The sequence below is a fragment of the Oxyura jamaicensis genome, chromosome 2, assembly GCF_011077185.1.
Source record: "Oxyura jamaicensis isolate SHBP4307 breed ruddy duck chromosome 2, BPBGC_Ojam_1.0, whole genome shotgun sequence".
In the NCBI taxonomy this organism is placed as follows: Eukaryota; Metazoa; Chordata; class Aves; order Anseriformes; family Anatidae; genus Oxyura; species Oxyura jamaicensis.
The window spans coordinates 36,662,951-36,689,665 of NC_048894.1; the positions used below are offsets into that span (position 1 = coordinate 36,662,951).

The 26,715-nt window shown below is 41.2% G+C and overlaps 1 protein-coding gene across 3 annotated transcripts in view; it reads left to right on the forward strand.

Annotated features, from left to right (window-relative positions):
* The window catches only part of WIPF3 (WAS/WASL interacting protein family member 3), a 35,556-nt gene extending 9,499 nt beyond the window's left edge, over positions 1–26,057 (forward strand). For 2 of the 3 annotated variants that reach the window (XM_035317866.1, XM_035317867.1), the window contains exons 2-8: positions 4,780–4,948; positions 18,045–18,177; positions 19,364–19,492; positions 20,931–21,668; positions 23,169–23,312; positions 23,986–24,087; positions 25,003–26,057. In XM_035317866.1, coding sequence (XP_035173757.1) covers positions 4,865–4,948; positions 18,045–18,177; positions 19,364–19,492; positions 20,931–21,668; positions 23,169–23,312; positions 23,986–24,087; positions 25,003–25,043 — 1,371 coding nt within the window. In that variant the 5' untranslated portion in view covers positions 4,780–4,864 and the 3' untranslated portion in view covers positions 25,044–26,057. Of the gene's footprint in view, positions 1–4,779; positions 4,949–16,443; positions 16,577–18,044; positions 18,178–19,363; positions 19,493–20,930; positions 21,669–23,168; positions 23,313–23,985; positions 24,088–25,002 lie in introns of those variants that run through there. The other variant, XM_035317868.1, reaches the window with a different exon arrangement.
* The last annotated feature ends 658 nt before the right edge of the window (positions 26,058–26,715 follow it).

Sequence of the window (26,715 nt, forward strand, 5' to 3'; positions counted from 1 at the left end):
TGCCTGACTGCTCTTTCTGAAAAGAAACGTCTCCTCATTTCCAACCTGAACCTCTTTGGGAAGCTTTTGGATCAGAGTTGTGTACGCCTGGCAGCTGGGCAGGGTGAGACCAGATATTTGTAAAAGCATAGGCAGCTATACCGAGTTATCCACAGGTGAATCTAACAGGACTGAGCAAGCAGTTACTGAAGAAGAAAGATCTGCAAGGAAGAAAGATCTACTCCTTGTTTGCCATTTCAAGGTGAAAGTCTGGATGAAGATTTTGGGACTTGAAAGCTTTGGTGCTTGAATTGTGAGTTGAGGACTGTGCTGCTGTCCTTAAAGCCAACTGTTACTCAAGCAAGCATTGTGAGTAGAAGCAGGAAATAGTCTGTTACACCTGCAATTACCAGCTTTAGTGCTAACGTTATCAAGAGGACAAAAAAGACCAAGTGTTTATAGATCAGAGAAGAGTAATACCATTGTTCAGTGACTGATGGGATGACTTGTGAGAAGTAAAGCAGCTTAAAAACATAACTAGTCCCTGCAAGTGTACTTCTGAATAATAATTCTAATATTTCACAAAACTAAGTCGAGGGGCAGGAGAAACAATTTTGTGTGCTACAAGGTAGAGTCACCTGCAGTGGAGTGCAAATGGGATCAAATTAAGAGAAGGAGAAATTAGGCTGTGTCAGGCAATCTGAACAATGAGAGTTATTTGACTGTGAAAGAGCTCCCCAAGGGAAATAATACAAGCCACATTATTTGGGACACCTAAAATTAGACTTCAGAAAGCATTAAAATAATCTACAACCCTGCTTTGATAGGGAGGTGGACTAGAAAGGCATACTTGGGGGTTTTCTAAGTCTGATTCTCTTCAGCGAAGTGGAAGTCAAGGGAAGATTTACGTTACTTTTGGCAGGAGAAAACTGAGGCTCATCACTCATGGCTTCTCCCCTCCACCTATTGCCAACATTCTAAACTCAAAACCTTTATCTTTTTATTTCTGTCCCTCGGGGATGGAGCATACCCCACCCTTCCAATTATACATAAATATATTTAAACTAGGCTTTCCCGACACTTGTGATTTGAGTAACAATGTGGTAATAAGGAGGGGGGATTTGTTCATCCAGATTGTTTACCTTAATCTGTTGATTTTTAATATTTGTAGGATTTTTTTAGTAGGGAGAGGAGGGTTTTACAAGTGCAAACTAAAGCTATTGAAACAGAAACAGAAATAGAAGCAGCATGGAGATGAGAGGAGAAAGGGCACATGTGCCATAAGGACACTTCACAGCATTTCCCTCATGACGGACTCTTAAGAGACTGTAGAACTGATCATGCTACACTTCTTTTTTATTTATTTAATTTTAATTCAGAATTTACTTAGCTCTTAATATGCAAATCTGTAACCCAGACATGTTCTGAAGCTATTGTCTGAGGTTGCCAACCATATTTTAACTAGCAACTTGATGGGGAGGGGAAGTGGCAAATGAAATACAGCCTTTAACCAGGGAATAGGGGCCTCCAAAGTTGTGTCCTGACGCATGGAAAGCATTGCAGTCTCCTACATAATTTTCTTCAAAGACAAACTGTGTGTAAGTGAGATAAGTATGGGAATGCAGAAGAGGTTCAGTTATACAACAGTCCTACCTATTAAGATGTATAGATTATGAGGTTGTGGCTGAACTTGAAGAGCCTGGGGTTTTGGGTGTCAGTTTGTTCTGAGATGCCTCCCTTTATCTACGTGTGGTCTTTCTTTGCTGTCAGCACTTGCTTGTGTGAATGACAGTGCTCCTTCCAAGTCCTGCTTGAACAAATGTTTTTTTCATTGTGCAGGTATGAGGTACGTTCACCTTCGTAGTGTAATAGTATGCTGCAGAAAGCGTGTGAGTTTGTCTGCACACAAGGTCAGGGTATCAAGACTGGATTTTTTGTGATAAGAGAGAGAGGAAAGCACATATGCAGAATTTTCTGAAAGAAGGGAAAGCTCATTTGGAGAGGATCTGGAACAGCGTGGGAGAAAAGCTATAGGGCATCTCCAACGTTTTATTCAAGGGTCATGGGTTATAGCCCCCCAGAATGCGTCCTGTGTCACTGGAAGAGAGGATTCGGGATAGGTTAATGGGGTACGTGGTGACTAGTAACACTTCCTGCGTGCTGAATTTTGGGTTGTAGACGGCTGTACAGATTGGGGCTGCTACTGGGGCTGGTGAGACAGGCAGCCAGAAAACTCATCTGATTGCGTTTCACATTCTGACTTCTAAATACCAAGATCTGATTCCCATTTCCTTTCTCCCACTGCTGCTCGCCTCCAGTGTGCTTTGCCTCCTGCTGCCTTGCACATGGTCTGCCACAGGAGCGTGGGCTGTATTTTTTTTCTCGTTTGACTAAGAGCATATTTCCCAATCTAAATCCTTAGCGAAGACTAAAGGCCTGTATTGCAGGGTGGAAAGATAATAACCCGCAACATATTATTAGCAGGGAAGACTCATTCTCCTTATGTCCATGTTTTTGAATGACTTAATTGAAGAAAAGAGATATCTTTTGATAATAGCTTTTTGCACAGGACAACAATGAGGGCGGAATAGTGGATGCTGGTGATGCTGGCTCTCTTGGAAAACTTCATTAAGGCATTATTAAAGTGACTGTAACCACCTGTCTTACAGATCCGGAGTGCTTTGATATGCTAGTCCTTTGCATAGCATCCTCTGAGGGTGAAAGCAACTGTTGCAGAGGCTCTGCATGTTTAATTTGTGATTGGTCTCCCATAAGGGCTTTTATAAGATCTTGAATCTTGTAAAGATGCAAGGCTGCACATGCCTGTTAGCATCATTGCCTCTCCCAATCTCGAGCTGTCTCATCTCAAGAAGGGCAGCTGGAAGGAATTCCGAGGAGGGCCACAGGAATGACCCCGGGTTGGGAAAACATTGTCTACCAATCAAGGTCTTTAAAAATAGGGCATTTGGCATAGAGAAGAGATGACTCAAGGGGGAGGCATAAGCCTTTAAATACGTAACAGAGTGCTGCATGGAGAGGAGACAACCTGTTCTATGTATCTATTCTTTTCTCTGTCCAGAGGGACTAAGAGTTTCGTGTTCAGCTAATAGAAAGCTTTTCCAATGGTCGGGGTGCCTGGAGTAGGTGGTCTTGGTCATGCCATCCCCTTCACAGCGGGACGTGGAGAAGAGGTTGGACATGCACAGTCAGTAATGCCCCAGGTGCAGCTGACAGCTACCTTTCTGAAGCCCGCTCCCCCATATTTGATGGGATCTGTCTGCAGCTGTTCTGTCCCTGGCCACGTGCATCCTTGTTTAGACTTTTCCATTCCTGTTCCTTCACTCTGACTGATGTTCTACAACTTACACAACTGCTGCCTTAATGAATTTCCAGCAAAGTCCAACCTGGCTGCCTGTTTTGTTTCCTCACTTCACACTATAGCATCGTAAATTATCCTTTGGATTGCTGCTGGAAGGCGTCCCCTTCCCCTACCAGCATATGGGGTGCTGCTCTCTGGCTCTCACCTGGAGGAAACTGAACCAGTGAGGTCATTCATTAAGCTCTCGTGTCTTGCAAAGACGTTGTGGAATATTCCATGCCCTTCTTAATGAAGGAAAAATAAATAAATGAATTAATAAATAAGCATGTGTTAGTATCTCATCAATTCTTCAAGTACCATTTAAAAGTATTGCAAATGGTGCTTATTTTCTTCTAGCAGTCATGTAACTTCCAGTGTTGCGTGGATAGTAGGAGTCTTGAATGATGTCTTTGGTGTGTTATAGCTAGAATAAGCCATTCAGGCGTATTTAAGTATGTCCAGGTACTTAAAGATCCTGTAATTATCTTAACTCTAAAAATAATGCTAAAACAGAGTAAAATTGAAACTTTCCTGAAACAGTGCCATCCAGTTAGTCACCTATAAGCCAGTCAGGTTAATAGGTTGTAGGAAGAAACGTTTGGCTCAACATCCATGATGTTGCTTAAATACAGCTCATGGGAGCCTTGTATCAAAAGTGAAATGTGTTCAGCCAAAATCTTAGTCCTTAACCCAAACTCTGCAAATTATTAATGATTCAATATCAATACTGGTTTAGGTACATTTGCACAAGCTTTGCATATTGGTAAACCTATTTGTAAATTAGCCCCCTATTTGTAAATTAGCCCCTTCACCATTCTGTTGGAAGATATTTGTCCTTTTAGTCAGTGTGTTTCTAAAGAACTGTGAAAAATTAAATTTTTTAAATGTCAGGAAAAGCCATACATTTGACTTTAGTACTTGAGCTGTCAGATCCTTATATGCTGTCAGTTAGTAATAGAACTATATTTAATGAAACCGTAGAATTATTTCTTTATATGTTATTTAGTCATGTCTCTTTTTTTTCCCATTGTAAGGGTGACTGGACTAGCTTCAAAGTTCCTTGCTGTCTTTCGAGCAGCAAAACCCTGGTTTAAAGTCAACAGAGTTTTTGTCCCAGCAGGAGTGTCTACGTTGGGTTGACTCTGATTTGTTCTCTGCAGAATTGCATTTCAGGGCTATGGGCGTGATTAGGAGAAGGCGCAGTAATTAAAGCTGGACAGGTTGGCATCTATGCATTTGGTATTCATGGCACTTGTCCAAAGATGGGAGCTTGCTCTTTGGATGAGTGTTGTCATCAGATAACTGTAATGAGGCTGTTCATACTGTAGTTTTGGAAGCTGTGCAGTGCAAAAGTCTTCATTCTGCTGAGAGCTAAAAATTTGGCTGATCTTCAGCGTACAGTGCATAAACACGTTCTTCTTTTTTTTTTTTTTTTTTTCCAGTTTTCTTTCTCCTCCCTTCCTTCCCCTCAAGGACATAGACTTTGGCTATATTTTTCATAACTGCGTGAAGCTAGAAATCTAACGGATGCCTGTGCCGCCGCCACCACCACCACCGCCTCCTCCACCGCCTCCACCACCTTCTGGAGGGCCCCCTCCACCACCACCTCTGGTAAGATTGACTTTTTATCTCTGTTAGTGATAGCTTAGGTGTGGTAGCCAGCTCAGAGCTCCCAGAATTTTAGCATTTCTGGGGTGGGTGCCTGTTTTGCTGGCTTTTGTTCTTCCATGCATTGCAGCAATGGTCTCCAAAGTGGGGTGCAGGAAAAATTATTAGAACTTCAGAGGTGCACGTGTGTAGTTTATAAATAAACAAACATCTATTGGGGGTGCATGCTCAAAAAAAAATTACTGATGGGGTGTGTGATCACAAAAAGTTTGGAGACCCCTGTGTTAAAGTGCATGTGGTGAGAATTTAGCATTTGTAAATACTTCTCCAGTCACAAGAAACTCATTTTTGTATTGGTGACTTGCAGGTGGTAAGTCTTAATTTCTTCATCCTCTTTCATACAGCTTCTGTTAAGACTCACAGTGTTCAGCTGTAGGTGTTTCTCTCTCTAGCACATGCCACCTTCCCGGGGATACAGCACAATATGCTTTTATACGTGTGCAGAAACAATTACTGCTTGTAACCGATCATTACTCTGTATGCCATGAAGTAGAACATGTGCCCTGCCAGCATGTTTGCAATAAGGGGAGGCTGTTCTGCATGGTATTACATTTTCATACCTTCACAATTATTGTACCTATGATAAAACAAGTTTAAGTTGTTCCTTATATACTGTAACCCATTATTCATAGCCTGGTTCTGCACTGAAATTCCTAGACCATTTTTGAAATAGTGAAACCTGGCATGTTTATGTTCAAGACATAAAATCTCTCCTTAATTTTCATTATTTTTCTGTCACTGCTCTAATTATTTCCAGGGTATGTTAGTCCCTGTAGCAAACAGCATTTCTTCATGCTTTGAATATACTTCACAATGTTTTTGTTCTGGTTTTGTTATTTGTGGGGGAGGGAGCAGGGGAGTTGTTGATCTATTTATTTTTTTTAAAGAACTTTATTTCTGCCTTTCTTTCTCTGGTACCTCTACTGTTTTGTTCCCATGAAGATCTGTTGATTTTGTTTAATAATGTTTTTACATTATCTTCATCCAGGAGGAAGGTGTTTTTTTTTGCATGTTTCTCTTTGCTGCTTTGCAGGCTGAACCATTTTGTAAACCTCTCCATGAATTGTGGAGATGAAGAGGAGGGGGACTGAGTACATTAAATCAGCAGTGCTTGATTCCTATTGTCATTCTGTTTTAATTTTGGGCACCATCAACAGTGTTTTCAGTTAGCAGCTCTTCTGAGCTGATACACAACCTATAGTTAGATACTGAAATAAGTGGGCTGAATTTTGTGAGCAACTTAATGCCCACAAATGCAACCAAAGTCAACAAAGCTGCAAGTGTTCTTATCCTAATAAATTTAGCTCAGTAAATATCTAGAGATGTTTTTAGATTCCTCTAACATATTCCATATTGTAAATGACTTGGGAAAGCTAAGAGGACCCCTAAGAATCAGTATAAACAAGTTTGGTTTTTTTTTGTTCCCTTTCTTTCCTGATGACCAAAACAACTACTGTGAAAGAATTTGGATGTAAGGAGGCTTAAACTGTGTTTCCATATTTTATTTAGATCATACTCTTACTAAAATGATCTCCTGTGGGTAAGATGTACAGAATTTACAGTCAGTTTCATCTCAGTGATTGACACAAACCAAATGTATTTATAATTAATTTCTGATATTAAAGCCTTCCTTTTGATGAAAGTGTTGACACTGAAAAGATCACATGAGCCACCATTAAGAATTACTATAATCGTGTGACAGAACATTGTTTTTTGCTTACAGTGAAAGGATTTTTCCCTGTCAGAATCAGAGGGGGACAACTTTGAGAGGATCTGTAGTCTGAGTTCAGCAAAAGCACAGTACAAGAAAGTTGCAGAGTAAAACCTTCTAATTGGGGAATCCATGAGAATTTGCTACAGGCCCTATTTTCTTTTACTAGGAAGCTGTTTCCTAGAACATGGCATCTGCCTTTTACAGCTGCTAAACTGCCCAGCTGTTGTTACAGCTGCCAAATCCAGAGCTGGAGGAAAAGAGGAATAAAAATCCTCATAGGCATGTAGCTTTAAGCAAACCTTCAAAACAAACAAGTTTTACTTGGGCAACACCTGGAAACATTCCAAAGTAAACAGCACTGTGATTTTTATTCTTTTATATTGATATAATTAAACCCAAGTAATACTTACATGTTGGCAAATAAAAGTTAGGGTTTAACTGCTGTATTGATCCACAAGTTTTACTTGCTTGTTTTATGTTAAAGGAGAAATGTCCGGGTGTAGGTTGAGGCTTTAGAATCCTGTCATTTTGCATGGCACCATTGCATGGGTGCTACACATTTGTCTTGCTTTTCTAATTGTATGGATAATAGCTGTACTTTCCTCTTGCTTTCAGTATTAAGAGATTTTTAGCAGAAATAATCACTATATTACATTCTTTATTCTGCACATTTTCTTAGTGAATATAGTGAGCCATGGTCCCAAATGATTTTGCAGCCCTTCATTAAAACCTAGGTACTGTTGGCACTTGACTTTTTTATACGATTAACTCTCTTTTAAGGCAGAAGAAAAGTTAGGTTCTTTCATACGATTTTCAAAGCTTTGAAGTTGCAGATATTCTGAAGTATTTGTGCTGAATTCTCACTTACAGAAACTGTTGCAAGGCAATATTAAAAATGATTTGGAGATGGTATTTAAGTCATGCTAGGAGCCACCTGTGCCTTATAGCTGAAGAGCTACTGGCTGTCAGGGCATACTTAAATGAAAACCAAGTGGTTTTTTTCAAGAGGGAATGCTAGGGTACCTGCAATAGCAGATGTAGGTGGCTGAGTCAAAATGTAAATACAGTTAATTTGATTAATTGTGTCTTCAAATGGCTGCCTTCTGGGGGTCATAGATAAAGATGAGAGGGATGAACAGGCAGAATAAAACTGTGCCCCAATGTATTTTCTGGCCCTGACTTGCAGAAATCAGAACTTTTTCTCTTTCCCCTATTTCTTTTTTTTTTTTTTTTTTTTTTTTTAACCCCTTCTGCCTTTTAGTTGTTTGAGGCATTCTGGTTAGTTTAGGTTGTTATATTTCCAAAAGTAGATACTGAGACTGATTAAAAAAAAAAAAAAAAAAAAATCTCAGGTAAGGCTCCCATGAGAGGATCAAGAGAAAATTTTGCTTTGATAAACCATGTTCACTTTTTACGTGCAGTGCTGTGTTGCCTTTGTCTGTACATATAAATTCCTGAAGTTATGTTCAGTCATCACTTATTAAAATGTTAATATTGAAGGAAGTGTGTAGCAGGCTTGCTGGGTTGAGTGCTATTCAGAGAAGATGTTTGTTTAATGATTCATATGTTTGTGGAGTTTAAGAAAGTACTTCTGTTCTCTTTAGAATTGTTATTATCAAAACCTTAGCATAGAACTTAACCCCAAAAAACACAATGAATCAAATGATTAAAACCAGTAAAGTAGCACCAGGAGTTTATTTGCCCTAATGGCCTTCTAAAAACTAGGCGTGCAGAAGAAGAAAGCAATATGCTTGCTTTAGTGAGAGAAATGTGAAAGCTGAAATAATGCTGAACGTTAACCTGGCATGTAGATTAATCTCAGTGATTACTGCATTCTTATTTATTAAATAGAATTTCTGTTGTAGATGAACATGTCGGTTTACCAAGTTTGTTATTCTGACCATACTTTCTATTCTTGTAATAAAATCTCAGAAGAACAATTCTATATGGTATAATGTCAATAAATGTATAATCTACACAGAGATAAAATTTCCAGTGATATGGAAAATATCAGCTTATAGTATTCCTTGTGGGGATGCTTTTTTTCATCATTTATGCAATTGTCAGAGTGCAAACCTTGTTGAGCTGTTTACTCCAACCTTCCCAAGAAATGACAGTGCTTGTCTGAAATTGTGTAGGAGTTGGTTTTGCTCCTGTAACATTTAGTACTATTGTTCCCTGGAAAAACAAAAACAACGTATGTAAAACAGCTTGGTTGAAGATAATGATGATTTATGGGATTCTGATCTGGGCCTACCAAATATAATATAACGAGAAAGAGAATGTACATATATTTGTATCTGCATGCATAAATGTCTGTGCATGCTTGCTAATTATTGATTGTAAAAAATCAAGGTCACTTCCTGTGGAAAATGAAGTTTTCAGTCAAACTCCTAGATGTGTAAACAGAACTCCAAGAGTTTAGCAGAGTCATACATAGTGCCATTTAGAAAATATTTAGGAACGTGTTTATTAAAATTTTATGCGAGCCACGAGTAAAACGATACTTGCTACTTTGTCATGATGTCCCTAGTTCAAGAGATATTAAATCATAATGTTTATTGCTGCTAGGTGAAAACAGCAGAGCTAGAAGGAGCACAGCCTTGGTAATCTTGCTAATGACTGACATCATACAGACTGTGCCAAGGGTTGCACAAGGTATAGCTGAAATTTTTGATGGTGCTTTGTTCCAGCCAGAATAAAGGGAACTGATTTATAGCGTTTTAATAATGCATCACATCTCACACCAATCTGTTTTCTTAAAGAATGAGGGGCAATTGTGTAGGAAAAAAGGGTGTCTGTGTGTGATTTATTTTACTTTATTTTCAGATAGTGGAAAATGGTGGATTTCATAGGTTATGGCTTCTCAAAGTGTTGCCGCTGTAGCCTTCTGCACTTGTAAACAAATACAGAAAGGATAAGTAGGGACTATGAAAGGTGGGGAAGGCGCAAAGAAAACAGAAGTACTAGGTTGGTATTGCTCCTTGTATTTCATCTGGACAGGTACAGGGGCATGCACTGTATATGTCCATGTGTACTGATTTTTTTGAACGCTTTACTTGAGATCTCTTTGGTCACTACTTTTAATGTATTTAAGTGGTGAGTTTTGTTTTGTGTTGGTGGTTGTTTTTTTTTTCATAATGCCATATGTCATACGTCTTCATGGAATGGAAAGCATTTACATTTATTTTTCTTACTTTGGCTGTCCATTTTTCACATGTACGATTTGTGCATCACTTTCCTGCATTTAAAGGCTAAAACTGTGGAAATTGTGGTGTGTCACAGATAAGTAGCTGTAAATGATCAAGCCCAGGTACTAGAAGCTGTAGAGAGCTAGTGGGTTGATTTACCATCCTTCTCACGAGGTATTATTGCCCTGAAAAATCACTAGGCCATCTGTGTTGTGTGCAAAGGCTACATACTAAATTCCATCTGTTGATTAATATTAGACTTATAGCCTTTTAATTAAAATAGAACCTAGAATTATAGCAATACTTGTGTGGGACCTCTTTATATTGCTGGAATGTGACATTGCAAGAAATTTTAGTTTCTCAACACAGTCCCATCTTAAGCCAACCATCATTTTGCACTGATGCTAAAAGGCACTTCAGAACTATCAGTACCGTCTAAACAAGTAATTGGGTGGGATAAATGGCATAGCATTCTTAGAGCAGAGTAAGATTAAATTGTGAATTTTGTGGCTTGGCATGTGTTGCTGAATATTTTGTTATTGCTACTCCTAATAGCCCTTGTCATTTTGGGGACCCTGCTGTAGCAGACAGAGAGAATAAACAGGTAGTGTCACCAGACCCCACTGTAAGTATTTTCAGCCTTGTGCTGTTTGGCACTAATCTGGTAACACCAGGACCTGGAGTTTTCTTGTTTATACTTGAATTTTCATCTTGCTTTTTAATTGATGCTGAGGAAAACTTGAGAACTTAAATCCCCAAAATATAAAAATCAGAAGGTGAAATTCAAAATGATTTTTTGAAGCCAGTCCCAGGGTATTTTTGGTATCTGACTTGTGATCTTTCTGAAATGCTGGGAAAACACTTCAATGGTAGTTTTCATCGTATAGTGCCTCCATTTTGGTGGCTTACGTTACTGCATCTTTTATTTTAGTGAAAGAACAGCCAGAATTTGTGTTTCAAAGGTGGGTGTCAGCAAGTTAAATACTCACATGAAAGCTAAGTGGCTCAGCAGGTATAAATCATCGCGTTAATTCTGCTGCATTTTTGCATTCAGGCACCAAAATTAGGCAGCCCACCCGGGAAAACTTTAAGTACCCCCTTGCTAATGAGCCCACGGCTCCGTTTGTGGCAGGATCGATGTAACCTGTAAGTACACGAACTGCTGCATTGTCTGACTGAGTGGCACTGATGTGAAGCAAGGAGGGCCTGTATGTGGTGAGGCGGCGATTGAAACGAACACTGGAATAGAGATGTAGGAGAGAGGGACTCCTGCTAAGCTATTTTTTAATCTTTTGTTCCCTGCCTTTGTGTCTGACGGTACATTTGCATCTAGAGGCATGCTCCAAGCAGGTAGCAGGCTCCCACTGGAAACCTCGTTATTTAGGCCTGCTAACATCAGGATTAGGCAGCAGCTATGAGGCCGGGAACAGGCCTCTGACAACTTCAGTACAGCACTTCCCTTGCTCGACTTTGTGGAACGAGGCCCGGTGTAGACACAGCCTATCTAAGTACACACATTGCTCCATGACCCAGCAGCTTCAGGCCGCAGAACTCGGTGCAGCAAACGCTGAGATCACGGCTAATAGTTATTTAGCTGGGTGTAGCTGGAATCGTGAAACCCCGGTCCTGTCATTCTCTTGAAACAATGACTTAATTAGCTGCCAGGAAGCTATTTGGCAGGTCCCCTCACGTGGGCTCCGTCAGAAGAAATGCTGGCTGGATCGTGACCCCTCACGATATGTGTGCTGGGAGCTCAGCTTGCTAGAAGTCCCTGAGATAGCCGTGTTCATACAGGTAGGCCGAGTGCCAAGAATTAATTAGTCTCATCCTGTGGAGCACAAGTAAAAGAAGCAGCTCTGCTCTTGAGATTGACTCTACAGGTGGAGTCTTGCACTGTGGGGAGGTTTTCCATAAGTGAAAGGCTTTAAATCAGAGGTCAGGACCCGGTTGTGAGTAGATGAACCACAGCTCACACAGACCAGATCTCACAAGCTTCTTCATAAACTAACACTTCAGAATACTTAAAACACAAGAGGGAACTGATAGGCTACGTTGTTGAGACTTGTTGGATTTTTTTCCTCAAACTGCAAAAGGGCTGTGTTTTGATTATTTAACAATTGACAGTGCATGAGTAAAACCACACCTGATGTACACTTAAAGCAAATGCCAGAAGAATAACTATGTTTATCTCTGTGGCTTGTTGGAAACTGGGTTTATTTTATTATTTTTGTAAGCTCCCGAGTTTTGCTGCAATTGCATTTCCCAGCATGTTCCCCAGGGAGACGTCAGCTGCCAGTTTGAGAAGGCTCTGTAAAAGCAGTGCTCTTGCCTGCTGGGCAAACTGTGCCTGCTACAAATTCAACATCGTGAATTCTTGGCATAATTCAAATCTAGTAATGGTGGATTGATCTCGAGGGAAACAAGTTCATCTGGTGTTTCAGGCTGGGCTACTGAAGTATAGATGATTTATAATCCTGTGCTGTGTCAAGGAAGACATGCTGGCTCACACTGACATTTCTGGGCATCTTTGGTTTTCCATCTTGTTCCAAAGCAACCTCATTCTTTCAATGAAAATTGAGATTGCAGTTTTTTCAAATATTATGGCATTTTACTGTAAATATTTTTCTGTTGATTCTGTTTTTGAAAAGTTTAATGCATTTAAATACCTTAGTCTCGATCCTTATGGAGATCTTCCTGTGGGACACTATTAAATATTCAGTGGTCAGCAGCTTGTGGTTGAGGGGAAGGAAGCTGCAGAGGAAGTTGCTCACAAGCAGGTCCCCCTTATTCTTGTTCTGATCTTTCTCATCACTGCTGTTCCCAGGAGGGTGTTCCAGCAGGGTGTTGCACCTTACCATAAGGTGGCCCCTTGCTCTGGGTCTCTGCCCTTTGAGGCTGTCATGAGCACCAGCCCTGCACCTGGCTTTCCTTCAGGCAAGCAGGAGCTTTATATCTGGATGGGGACCCAGTCATCTCATCTCCATCCATGCTCTCCCCCTTGGAGAGCCTTGCTGTGCCATATGGGCAGGAAGAACACTGATCGTCCTTCCTCAGAGTGATTAACCAACCCCAAACAGGCTGTTTTCCTCCCAGTGTTCTTGGCCATCCCTGAATATAGGAATAATATTCCAGCATTTGAGGGCTGGCCCAGGAAAGCCTGTTTTCATGAGTATGTATCTAGGTGATCAACCATTCCCTACCCTAAAGCTTTCCGTTCATCTTGCGGCATCTTGCTATGATGTCTCTCCCCTTCCTTACAACACAAAACAGAGGTGTTGTGTGCTGCACTGAGGAAGATTCCTTGCCTCAGCCAGCATCTGGGCAGGTTTTACTGAGAACAGTGTAGAAAATAATAGGAAGGATTTGATAAGGGCTGTCTTCAAACTCGTCGTTTACCAAAATATATGCGGTGTTTTCCTTCTGCCAGTGTCTGTGTTTGATCTCTGAAGCAAATCCTGTTTTGTCTAGGGAAAAATGGGGCATGGGAGAGAGAAAGGAGGACTGACACCAGATTCAAAGAAGGAAATGAAACTGTCGGTAAATGAGAGCTATATCTTTCTGCCCATAATAAAATACCACATGTCAAGCTGATTGATTTATTTTTAATTTTGTATTTATACATCTCACCAAATAGGTATTGTTAGGGATAGGCTAAATATATTTTGACTTTCTTTTTAAATCTAGTTCAGGCAAATAAATACATTTTCTACACAGCTCTATTTAGCAGATTTCTTATGAAAAGTGACCAGGAAAGGGAATCTATCTACTGTGATGATACAGTTCATTGGATGTGTGGAGTATGGATGCTAAATTTTATAAGTTTTCTGAAATAAAAGAATGCAGTATCTTTGGATGAAATTGTGCTTTATTTTATCTTACTTATGGCTCCTACCTAATATAGAGATGGAGTATGGGATCCTCTTTTCCCATCAGATGAGAGGTTTATTCTGAAACAAGGGTCCACGACTCCCTGGCTACTGGATTGTCCAGAAGGCTGGAGGTACATTTTTGCTTCAGCTGTCATGAAGATCTACACTACCCTGAATTATTTCACAAAGTCAAAAACAGAATATATTTAAACATCAGAGTAAATGTAACCCATCTATGAGACAATTTATGCATCCATTATGACCCAATCTACCTGCTCTGAGTCCAGAGGAATTCCCCTTTTCTGTGTGCAGGGGTGCTCTTTAACATCTGAAAGCTAATAATTAGCATGTCCCTATAATTAAGACTACTATGAACTTTTTCAAATGCCTGGTGCCTTCTGCATTTACATCATTTTACTATCTGAGCACGTATACCTCCTAAATATTTGAAGTATCGTAGGAGCCCAGAGGGTAGGTCAGTGCTCCCATCCATCTTGTGAGATATAAAGTGAGTTTCCTAAGGTGATGCAAGTACCACACGCAGCAGGAATGTACCTAGTAATGGGGCTCACTGCCATGGATTTCAGTCTGTTTTCTTTGGGGAAAAAAGTTCACTTTCAGAGAATTCAAAACTGGAAGAAGCTACTACAAAACACTAACTACCTCCCTGCTGCTATTAAATGTGTTAAATGCCACCAGGTAGCTCAGTGCTGGGCCCAATGGCTGGTGCTTCACAAAAAGCAATCTGCCAGACAGGGTCCAGCCTTAATCTGCAAAGCAAGAGATCAGTAATCTGTGTCTGTCCTCAGTTGTCTGCTTCAAGGAACAGTCACTTTGCTGCTTCCACACTAGCCTGCTTTCTGATTGTAGTTTGCAGGTGTTTGACATTAATTCACCAAAAGCCTGTCTCTGCCGGATTAACAGGTCCTTAGTAGGACCATTATTTCCCTCTGAAGGTTTGTGCGTTCTGCAGGTAGGTCACCCCTCAGACTTTTTTGGGGCTGACCGACCAGGCTGAGCTCCTGAAATCTGAACTGTTTCCTCCAGTTGTTTGAATACCGCCATGGTTCTCTTCTGTGCATCAAAATTCCCGTCTGGTAAATCTGGGGTTGTGCATTTGGCATTTCTAGATTGTGCATCTTCCCTGCCACCCCTGTGGTGGAGCAGCATGTTTATTTCTATCCTCGCTGATTTATAGTCTGGAACATCGCTCTAAATACAGTGATTTGATGGTATTTTCCTGTTTACAATTACTTTAGAGACCTGTCATGTAGCCCAAACATTGATCCTAAGCCTTACTGAATGGCAAGCTGAGTGTAATTTAGGACACTGAAGACAAAAGCAGTGGAGTTTGGTGAGATGAAAAGAAAGTGTTTCTCATATGTCCTAGTTGTTTACCTGTGTGCTTTCTTCCGTTCTGCTTCAAATTGCATATTGACAGTGCCATTCCTAATGTTTGAAATAGTAGCAGAATAACCTAATGGTTATTAAGGTAATGAAATCCCACCATTCCCGTACTGATCCGTGTAAATAAAGTATGGAATTTAATTTTGGGCTGTGTTACCTAAGGCAGCTCTGGCATCTGATAAAATAAATGATCCTTGCATTCTTCCCTGCTTCCCTTTTGATTTTTGTTGAAAGATTGAGATGTTTCTGTAAATAAATGAGACTGCCCTTCAGACAAGAGGAGAAAAAAAAGCAGTCTGAGAACTACATCCTTTGTCTTGCAGCTGTTTTTCCTCAGTGACTGAAAATATATTTGTCTTCCTGCCTCAGTATTTCTATTTCATGTGGTCAGGATTGAGATTTAAAACCCATAAGAGTTCCTCTTTTTGTTTTTCTCTTGATGGACAACTTACATGTTTAGTATCTGTTCACATGCTATGGATTGCAGGCATAGCATCAGTGTGAATTCCTGATTAATTTCTTACTCAATGTATGCTGTTAATTAATAGAGGAAGGAAGGTTCTGTTCTGATTGTGTGTCAAAAAAGCAACATGGTAAACTACAAATTTGCGGGGCCAGGACACCAGTAGATGAGTGGGTGAGGTACCTGGTGAAACGTTTCTGGACAGGAATTGCCACAGGCCTGGACAGTGCAGGCAGCAAACAAGAAATCCGAAGGAGCTCTGACCACTGTGTGGCCAGGCAACATTACACCCAGACCATCCTGACTTTGTAATGGAAAAAGAGAATCCGTATCGAGCTACTCAGCAGCTAATCAATCACCTGAGCCCACTGGGCTGGACGTGGAAGATGCTATCTCTTGCTTGAGGAGGAGGAAGAAAGAGCTGGGGCAGGGATGGCGTACTGAAGTGAGGGGATAAGTAAGGGGATCTGTCTTAAGACAATGGCAGCTTATTGCACCACGTTCTGGGCCTGCAGCTTAGAGCATTCCTTCTTTTTTGTGTTAGAAATGGTGAACAAATTAAAATCTTCTCTCTCTTCAAGTGGTATCGAGTCACAGGTCACTGGTGAATATAAACTGCCACAAGCAGGATATTTTAGTCTAATATCTGTTTGGATATTAAGACTTTTCATATTCCAGCAGTCTACCTGCTCAGAAGAAGTAGACTGGGGAGATGAAGTGGACAGCTGGCAGAGCATACGGACACTTGAACCTGGAAACGAAAACACAGCTGCTGGAGCTAATTTTAAACATAGGTCTCGATCAGATCCCTCTAGATCCTAATTGTCGTGCTGCAGCAGAGAGGCGTGAAGTTCAAGGTACTGGTAAAAAGCTTTTATGAGAAGGGAAGTCATCCTTGCTCCAGTTATGGTATTTCCATTTTTCACAGTAAGTACTGTCAACTTAAAGAAAATGAGAGTGGAAATTGTTTCTGTTTGTACGTAGTCTAGCGCTGCTTTTAGGATACTTGCAGCATTTAGGGTGGTCACAATGGGAACTGAGACTCACTGTCCCTAAAACACAGGGGCAGGTAGCACTGTTTCACATTGGGAAACCGTGTAATAGTGTATTTTTCCTAATATTTTTAAATAATACATAGATATGGTATCAGTCACGAGATTGTGTAATTCAGAATTTTTACATCAGGTGTCAGGAATGCAGCTGGCATTTGCAGCAATCTGGAGTGCCATCTAGTGGGCCTGTGCGAATCTATAAATACAGAGAGATTTTAAGTAGTATAATAACCACAAGTAATGTCGTATAATTTTTCCATTCAGGATTAGCAAGTTAGACATTTTATTAATTCAGCAGCTGGGTATTTTTTTTTCAAGTTACTGTTTTGCTTTCATAATGCTCTAACCAAGTTGTTGGCTTTTTTATTATTATTATTTTAAAGTATGACAGTATAGTTCTGCTTTATTATGACTATGATGCTAAAATTAGAGGTTATAGAAACATTTCATTCTCTTTAGGAAGCTTGGTAACCCCTGTGAATTTGCATTAGATGTGGAAACATGCAGCAGCACATTGCTGCTATGATGTGAACATCCCCCTCTGTTAGACCACTCTGTTAACTCTGTGATAGGTTTGGAAATAGCAGCTCTGCCATTTTTTATCTGCTTCAAGAAAGCAAAACTTCCAAACTTCTTAAAGAAGAATGTGCTTCTGAGTTTTTATAACAGGAAACCTGATGAAATAAGAAGAAAGAATAAAAATATTTTTTGTTTTTATAAATAAACTTTAAACTACAACCTGCCTTTACATTTATGGACCTTGGATAGGCTAGGAAATATACTGAAATATAACTGCATTGCTGTAAAGAAAGTCTAAATTAAAGTGGTGTAATTCTTCAATACAGAGAAGAAACCTAGATTAGTTAATGTTTACATTCAAGTGTAAGTTCAAGATGCAATTAATGAGTTTTTTGCCAAAGGCAAAATGGGTAAAAAGGATGTTTATTCTAAAATCTATCTATTGTATTCTAATATAATAATAAATTATACTTATAAAGCATTGTAAATAGAATGGAAAGAGCTAAAGAGAGAGTCAGAGTTGCATTTGTGGGGCAAAGACCATAAATGGCCTAGCAAGAGGTCACGCACCATTTAAGCATGCCCTCTAATTTCCTTTCAATAGTGTTAACGCACCTGGTACTAGACTTGTATTATCTTAAAACTTCCAGGTTTCTTGTCTTCTATACAACTGAATGCTGTTCTGGTTGACTGAACCCAAAAGCTTTGAAATGACAGCTGCCAGGGATGACTAACTTCAAATTTTCTTTCCAGAGTTTGTTTGTGCCCTTTCTAAGCGTGTATTTTTATCTGTACCTGCTGTCTAATGCTCGTATCTTCAACAGGCAAGTTCAGAACTACCAAAATTGCGAAAGGAAGACCAAAAAGCACGAAATGCACTGTTGGCTGATATCCAGCAGGGAACTCGCTTAAGGAAAGTGACTCAAATCAATGACCGAAGTGCACCGCAGATTGAAAGTAAGTACAGGCTCCTGAGGAAGGCCCCTGGGTGAGCTCTGCAGAAGCCATTCATCAGAGCCATTCAGAGGTTGTGGAGGTCAGCTGGACAGTTTTCAAATGGAAGGGCAGGTTTGAAGTTCATCAAGGGATCTTAATATGGCTTTAGGATGTGAAGAGGGGAGAGTCTCATTTTCTAAACGTACATCCTGTTTTGAGATCAGCAGCTATTAACACTTCATAAAAAGTCTCTAACTGGTATCACCTTAGCAGACATTCCTTGTCCAAAAAAAAAACATGAATGATGAAACCCATGTAAGTGTCTTATTAAAATTACTGTTTAAGCAGGAATTGTTAAGAGTTGTTCTTTAATAGATAAAAAGAACAAAATATGCCCAAAAAATCTGGAGGCATACGTTTGATTCCTTTGAGACAGGAGTGTTTACCCTCTCAAGTCTCTTTTAGCTGTGAATGCGTGTCTGATCATCATTTAAAATCGGGGAGAAGATTAACTTTAAAAAGATAATAGCCGTTGCTAGTGCCTTTTCTTTTTAGTGTTTGTTCTCGCCTGAACCCTTTTCCACGCATCTCACTAATGGCAGATCACTGGTACTGGTTTTTGGTTTTCTTTGTTTTATTTAATTTCCGTCTCTTCCTTAGTGTTATATGCTAAAAGAAAGTATCTTGGGGACAGTGGGGGAATAGGCAAGAGTGTATTTTGTAACATACAACTGATTCGCGTGTGACATGGGCAAGTAACAGGATAGGGTCAGAAAGAGCTTGACATGATCAACTAAACCCTACGTCACTCCTGACAGGCATTTTCTTTAGTGTCTTCCTATAAATTTCCACTGGGGACACTGCATCACATTGCTTTGCAATCTGTAAAGGAGATTCTTCAACAAGCATCTTCAAATCTATAACTTCAAATGTTGTCCAACACAACTTCTAGCTGGTGCCATGATTGACTTGAGATTGAAAAGCACCAGAGGGTGCTGTGCTTCAAGATACTGGTCAGAGAATAATGGCAATTTACTGTATTAACTGTAAGTTTCTATGAGTCAATTTAAAGAGGAAAAATCTGGTCTTGGCTGTGTTTGTTGGTGCTAATCCTAGCCGTCTGAGAGCAAGGATGAAAAGGCTTTCTGCTATACTTTTTTTTTTTTTTCCTTTTTTCTTTTTTTTTTTTTTTTTTTTCCTGTAACAGAACCCAAAGGAGCTAACAGAGATGGAGCTAATCCAGCCATTAATAAAGGGGGTTCTCAGCCCCCTCTGGGGGGCTTATTTGCTGGCGGCTTTCCTGTTCTCAGACCAGCAGGCCAGAGAGACCTACCAGGTAAGGGCTTCATTTGTATGAAAGAATAGCTGGGGGGAATGGTGATTTGGAATAAAAATACTTTGGGGATAGCTTTAGTGACGCTTTTTTTCTTTTTTGAAACCGTTAATTCATCTTCTGACCATGAAAGGATGAATTAATAATGTGCGTAAAATCATCTTTCTAGATCTCAAGTACCTTATTCCTTAAGGTGTAAATAATAAAATACCTGTACAGTGGATAAGAAGGAGATTTAGTGGACTCTGCAGTTTTACATGGAGATTTTTTATATTAGCTAAATGTAAACTTGTAATTGTGCCTCAAATAAGCTCAGATTTCAATACTGTATTTAACAACTTCAGTTCAAATGGCAAAACAAGCCACATTTCCTTCCCTCCATTAGTGTGTATTTCTCTGGTATTATAGGTTTGTATGTTACCATAGTGTTTAATATTTAAGACTTCTGCCTTCTGGGTTTTATCAAGTACAGTTCTGATCCAGCAAGGCATGACTGGGAGCCATTCTGCTGCTTTCACTTCAAGAAATGTGGGCATCAATGAGGGGAAGCTCTTTTTTAGTGGCAGCAGTGACCTCTGGAGCTGTTGGGCAGCTGGTGCCTGCTCAGGCTCTTGCAGGGAAAGGAAGAACTCGGCTCTACGTGCACCTGTGTTTTCTGGAAGAGAAGCCCAAGATGCTCAGCACTGCTTGTGGTTGGGCTTCCTCACAAGACTGCAGTAGCTTCTTAAACTAGCAGTTATTCTTAAACTAGGACCATGCTTGTCAGAATATGTGAATATAGGATGAGATACCTTTTTGACATCTTGCTTTCAGAAAAATTCTTGACATTTACGTTCTGTAAGGTCAAGAGTCGTTGGGCATTTGCTGTTGAAAAGAAAGCAAATTTGAACTTGCGCCTTCTGGAAAGCCTTCAAGGCACTACTTTTAAAAATCCGGGGGACTGAGATTTATATAATGCTTGGGTGAACTTTTAAATCTTAAGCAAGACTGTAGGTGTAAGGATGTTAGCGTATGTGTGTCAATCTACTCGTGTTCTTTGAGGCCTTTCAGTAGGCCTCTTGATGCCTCCAAGCAGACCACTCGTTCATGTTCAGCTGGTTGTGCTACTAAGATAAGGCCAATGTGAAGTACCAGGGGCCTCCACAGAGAAGTATCTTCTCCTTAAAGTGTTTTGTGCTGCAGCAACCAAGGAGTAGAGAGCAGTGTCTCTCAGCAGGTCGTCATTTAACTAAGCAGAGCCCCTGGTGCCTGCTGGAACATGTCACCTCCCAGGCCCGTACACCAGAGACAACCTGTTGGATATGGGATGTTCTGGGTTAATTAGTTCAATCACTTAGAGTGACCACTGGGGAGGGAAAGTTGAAGAGTTGTTTTTTGCACTATTTTGTCAGATGACCCGGAACAAAATCCCGGTGTGTAATATATGATACCTCTTTTTCAGCTGGGAGGCCTGGGCAGCTTCCTGGAGTCCGAGCTGTGGCTCCGAAGACCGCAGCCCCACCGAACAGCACTGCAAAGGTGGGCAGTAGCCCCCTGAGCCCACCCGAAGGCCCGCGGGCAGCTGTCCTGCCAGAGCCTCCAAGCACCCCACGAGCCGGCGCCGCGCGGCCCAGCCTGCCCGCGCCTCCTCCGCCGCCTCCAGCTTCCAGCAAACCTTCCCTCACCTTCCCTCCTCCTCCGCCTCTCCCCCCTCCGGCAGACAGGCCTTCCAAGGGGGTATCCCCCAACTCTGTTCCTCTGCCCCCCCTCCCTCCTCCTCAGGCTGACAAACCCAAGTTTCAAGTAGGCGCTTCACACCCGCCCCCGCCTCCTCCTCTTCCTCCTCCCCTACCCCCCTGTGGATTTCCAGCCAGGACAACTGATTTCCCTGCTGCTGCTTCTTCTCCATCCGAAGGAAGGGATTATCCACCTCCCACACCGCCCCCACCACCTCCTCCTCCTCCTCCTCTCCCCACACTCCCCCCTGCCTTGAACAGGCTCTCCTTTCCAGCCGCCCCAGCCTTCAGCGGCACTGCCAGCAGCGGTGACGTGCCCCCACCACTGCCCCCCAAGTCCCCGCACTTGCTGTCCCATTTGCACAAGCCCGCTATTCAGTCGCTCCCTCTTCCTCCCACCCCACCCCTTCCTCAGCCAGCGGCGGTGGTGGAGACCAGGAAGAAGAGAGCGGGCCGAGGCGGAGGTGAGAGCAGCGGTGGTGGGAAGCGAGGCTTCCTACTCCTTTGGGCTGCTGGGGGCAATTGCACTGCTGGGGGGAGAGCTTCGAGGGGTACAAAGCATACGTGTAGCAGGAGGATGAAGTCCACTGTGTGGGAAGAAGCACAGTGTGGCACAGGGTGTAATAAGCACACTAGACCTCAGGCTCTTCTTACTGCTGGACATACATGCTGTATGGTTTAATCTGTGATTCTTGGAAGCAGCATGCTGATCAGTGAAAGCAACATTTTGGGACTGCTGGGTTTCTTGCTTCTGTGTTGGCACTGGTGTGTCTGCAGCAGCACGCTGACTGAGCTCAGCAGCGGTTTCCAATGAATCGAAATCTCAATCAAAACCAAAAAGCCTCAGGTAGGGCAGCAGAGCATACAGCACCATGTTGGAAACATTCACCAGGTGTGCAGCTCCTCAAATGCCAGCCTACCCAGAGCATCCCTCTTCTGCTGTAACTGACAATGGCTGGGAAACTTTACGGGAGAGAATAAAATTAAGATGGTATAGCTACAGCCACAACAAAGAGTGCCCCCTGTAATCAAGGTGGTAGAGCTAAAGGCTTCTCCAACTGCTTGGGAAGTGGGCATGTTTCCTCTAGCAGATGATAGGAGGGACTTTCTTCAGATCTGATATAATGAAGATAATTAAAAAAAAATGAGCCTAGGTCTGTGTGGGTTTGAGAAATGCAGACAGCTACTTAATAAGGAACGTTTGGAGAGAATGTTCTGTACCCTGTATCTTGGCAGCCACATGTCGAGAGAAGGATTACTGGTGTTCCCTTTGACAGCCAAGCAAAAGGCCATCTAAATGCAGCAGATCAGCTGCGTTGTGGTGGTGATTAATGATGCTTCAGAACTGCCTGATGAACCATTATTTCATCAAGATGCCTGCTTCTCCTGGTGATTCAACTTTAGAGGTTTCCATTTTGGTTATCTAGGGAGAGATGCAGTTTGAGAAGCAAACTCAGAGGCCTCGGGCTCCCTCCCGCTTACACAGTTCCTGTGGTAGATCTGCCTAGAGGAGTTGCCCTTGCAACTCCTCTGTAAAATGCACAAGAATAACGTTAATGCCACTGCATGGCTGCCAAAATGTCAGGAAAAGATTTTTCTTTAGAGATACCATCTAGTGATATTTTTCTTAAAAAAAAACTTCTGGCTCCTTTGAGGGTGGAAGAATGGTCTTCCCCTCCAGAATGGGACTATAACTATATAGTTTATAGGGAACATCTTACTTTCCCTAGAAATAGAAAGCTCCAATAGAAAGCTCACGTAGTGACTTAAATTTAAAACATGATGTTATAAAGCCATGATTAGGCTTCACAAACTGCAGCTATGAGGGTACCTACAATACCTGGACATGTCTGCCCCAACTACTGCATTCCTTTTTATAGTCCTTCCACTCCTGTGCAGAGCTGACTGTCAGTTTTGTTAATTCATGACGATCTTTATGTGCTGGCCTGCTTCCTCTTTTTCAGGACCTGGTGCTGGGAAGCTAGCCGTTCCTCCACAGCCACCAGCCAGGTCACCAACAACTGAACTCACGAGCAAGTCTGGAATCTCAGCCTGGGCAGTTCATGACCCCTACCCACCTCTTAAAAATGGAAATATGCATATCATTGGTAATGTCATCTTAATTAGCCTTAGTTAAAGATTTTGGTACAAAAGCCTTTGTGTCTCAGGCATTAAATACTCATGCAAGTCTTTCTCATGACAACATGGTAGTATAGTTAGACCAACAGACATTTTTTTACAATCCTCTCCAATGAGATTTCTCTCATAAATGCTTATTCAGAAATGTTATGAACCATTCAATAGACAAGAAATTGCATGCACTGCCTGCAAAATTCTTTAAGATTGTGAAAAGTTGCTGTACTGTGCTTACATTACTATTCTTTAAAACCGTTCAGACATTTAGTACCTTCAATCTTATACAGCAAAGTCTGCTAAGAACTACTTTTGTGGTCTAATGAATTGGCCATTCATTCTTGCTAAATTGCTTGAAAACCACCTAGGAATACATCTATTACCACAACATCATCAATGAAGAAAACTGGAACAGCAGCCAGAAGCTTAACTTCAGTAAGTACCAGGCAGTGTTTGCAATTAAGCCTGAAAACTTGGATGGCTTACAAACTGGATGGCTCGAGGTTGTTTATCTGGAGTAAGCCACTCAGATATCAATTCCAGGAGAAAATGAGTCAGCATTTTTCACTGAAATTAGTTGTGGCAATTTTATTTTTTTTTAATCTCTCTCTAAGAGTGACTAATATTTGTTTCCCTGAAACTTCCCAGATGACTTTGAATCTAAATTTACTTTCCATTCTGTGGAGGACTTCCCCCCACCTGATGAATTCAAGCCATTTCAGAAAATATATCCCAGCAAGATAGCTAGAGGTAAGTGTGTAAATATGAGACCATCAGATAGTTATCATAGCATTAAAAACGGGGAGAGAAAATAAAGAAGAGAAACCAGCATTAACATGAAAAGCTGGGCTGCAAGCATAGGCACAGATAGGACCGAGATTTGTTACAGTGGTAACAGAAACCAAAGACACAATGAAAAGCACCTGGTTACTATAAAATCTTAGTAGCAAAAAATAAAATTATGTGGCTTGGCATACAGTTTGTGTTCTTCAGATTGTTTTCAACTTCAGGGTTCCACAAATTCAACAATGATCACATAGACAGACTTTGCCTGCTACTGAGTTTATCTGTTTATGAACTTGTGAAATCACAAAAGGAAGGTGACTTCATTGTGTCTTCTATGATTTGTCTCAATTTAAATCTATGCATGGTGTTCTACACACCTGAATAACAAAGACTTAGTAATACCTGAACATTAACAGGAAAGCAGTGACTGACTGAACCTTGCTTTGTTTTAACTTAAGTTAGAGTCTTGGTGTCAGGTCTCTGTTGTAAGAGCAGGAGTTTGCCTATCCGGCTTTGAAAACTGGTAGTTGAAGTTGCTGAAAGATCTCATGCCCACATTCTGCTTTTTATAAGACCCAGTATTTTCTGTTATTAGCTCGGGTATTTATCTCCAACTTGTCATTATTTTTGTTTCCATGCTAATGCACTTTTGCATGACATTTCATAGCAGCTTAAGTCAGTCTAAATCATCTGCTATATGATCTGACTTTTTACTGGAGAGCTACAGAGCATGAGCAATACGTATCATCAGTTCAAGGGTAGGTGATAAACATAACATCCCTCAGTTAGGTTGTTTAAACTGCTGTAGAACTGATCACAAATTCATTCCTAGCATAAGTATCTATTTCCTCTGAATGAACCCGTCCTTTATATTCGCAGATCCCTCTAAAAATCCACCGTTAAGAACACACGTGAGATGAGAAGAGTCTTTCTGATGCTTTCTGGATTGGTATTAAAAATGGAGAACATCAAGATAATACATGGAAACAGAAGGGGTCCCATTACAGTGGCAGAGATTATATTTGAATCACAAGTGCTGAAATGTTAACGCTTTTAGAAACTGGAAGAGAGATGTAAATGATACTTTTTGAAGTACTTTGTGGCCTACATACCACAAGAATATTAGCACAGGCTTTTAAATATTGTATATATGTGGATATTTTTTAAGCAAAGAAGCATAAAATTTAAATTCTTTATAGAGTTCAAACAATTCTTATCACGCTGACAGTTATTACCTCAAAGAATATTTTTTGCATGATGTACTTGTAATTCATTTTCCCCTTCCATCTATATTTTTAACTATTCTTGAAATCCTCCAGTTATTATTCAGATATTTTTCAATGAACTGTCTGAAAGTAACGTGACACTTTCAGTCTCTTTTTATGTTTCTTTACTTCTTGTATTCTGCCTATCCTCAGATTGAGCAGAATGGCACTTTCATGAACAGGCGGGTCCACAATCCTCTTCTCATCAGGCATGAAGAGGAAGGAGATGATAACGGGTTGTGGCTGCTGTTGAGCCTACCTCTACTGATTACAGATCCTTATAGGATAGCGAACACGTCTGAAGAAGCCCAGATGGGTAGGGTGCCTATGGACCTGACAAAGACAACAGAACTTCTCCAAACTGGACAAAGAGGAAGTTGTTCTACTGTAAGCAAAAATGGTGGATGTGAATGTACACGCTGTCAAGTGTATACATATGGGCACATGTCCTGTGTTTTCAAGGCATAGTGGATATTATTAACCATTTGTGTGACAGATTCTCTTTACCCAGCAATTAGGAGGCCTTGAGATCATTTTAAGTTGCATATGCTGTAAACAGGCAAGTAGAGCTCCTATTTTTCACCCATAGCAGCAGTAAGGATGCATTGTCCAGAAAACAATAGAATAAGGAGTCCCTAAAGTGGTGGTTCCAGTGAGTTCAGTTGGTTGGAAAAAGTAAACCAGCCAGGGACGAGACTTTTTAATGTGAAGCTGCAGTGAGGTGTTTGGATCATTGATGTTCAGACTATCAGACGTCTGCTTCCAGGAACAATTATACAAATGCACCGTTTCACTGCATTAGGAGAATGTTGCCAGCAGCTTGTGGGATGATAAAGTCCAACAAAGGGCCAGTAAGATGATGAAGGGACTGCAGCACCTCTCCTATGAGGAAAGGCTGAGAGCTGGGACTGCTCAGCCAGGCTCTCATCAATGTAAATAAATATCTGAAGGGAGGGTGCAGAGAGGACAGAGCCCGGCTCTTTTCAGTGGTGCCCAGTGCCAGGACCAGAGGCAATGCGCACAACCTGGAACACAGGAGGTTCCATCTGAACATGACAGAACACCTTTTTACTGTGCAGGTGACTGAGCACTGGCACAGGCTGCCCAGAGAGGTTGTGGAGTCTCCCTCCTTGGAGCCACTGGAATGGCTCCACAGGGCCTGGACAACCTGCTGAAGGTGGCCTTGAGCAGGGGTGGGGGTGGACCAAATGACCTGCTGAGGTCTCTTCCATCTTCACCCATTCTGTTATTTCTCCTTCTTATGGTTTAATTGGCTTCAGCAGCTTGAATAATTGCACTGCTATTCTGGCCTAACAGCCAAGCTATT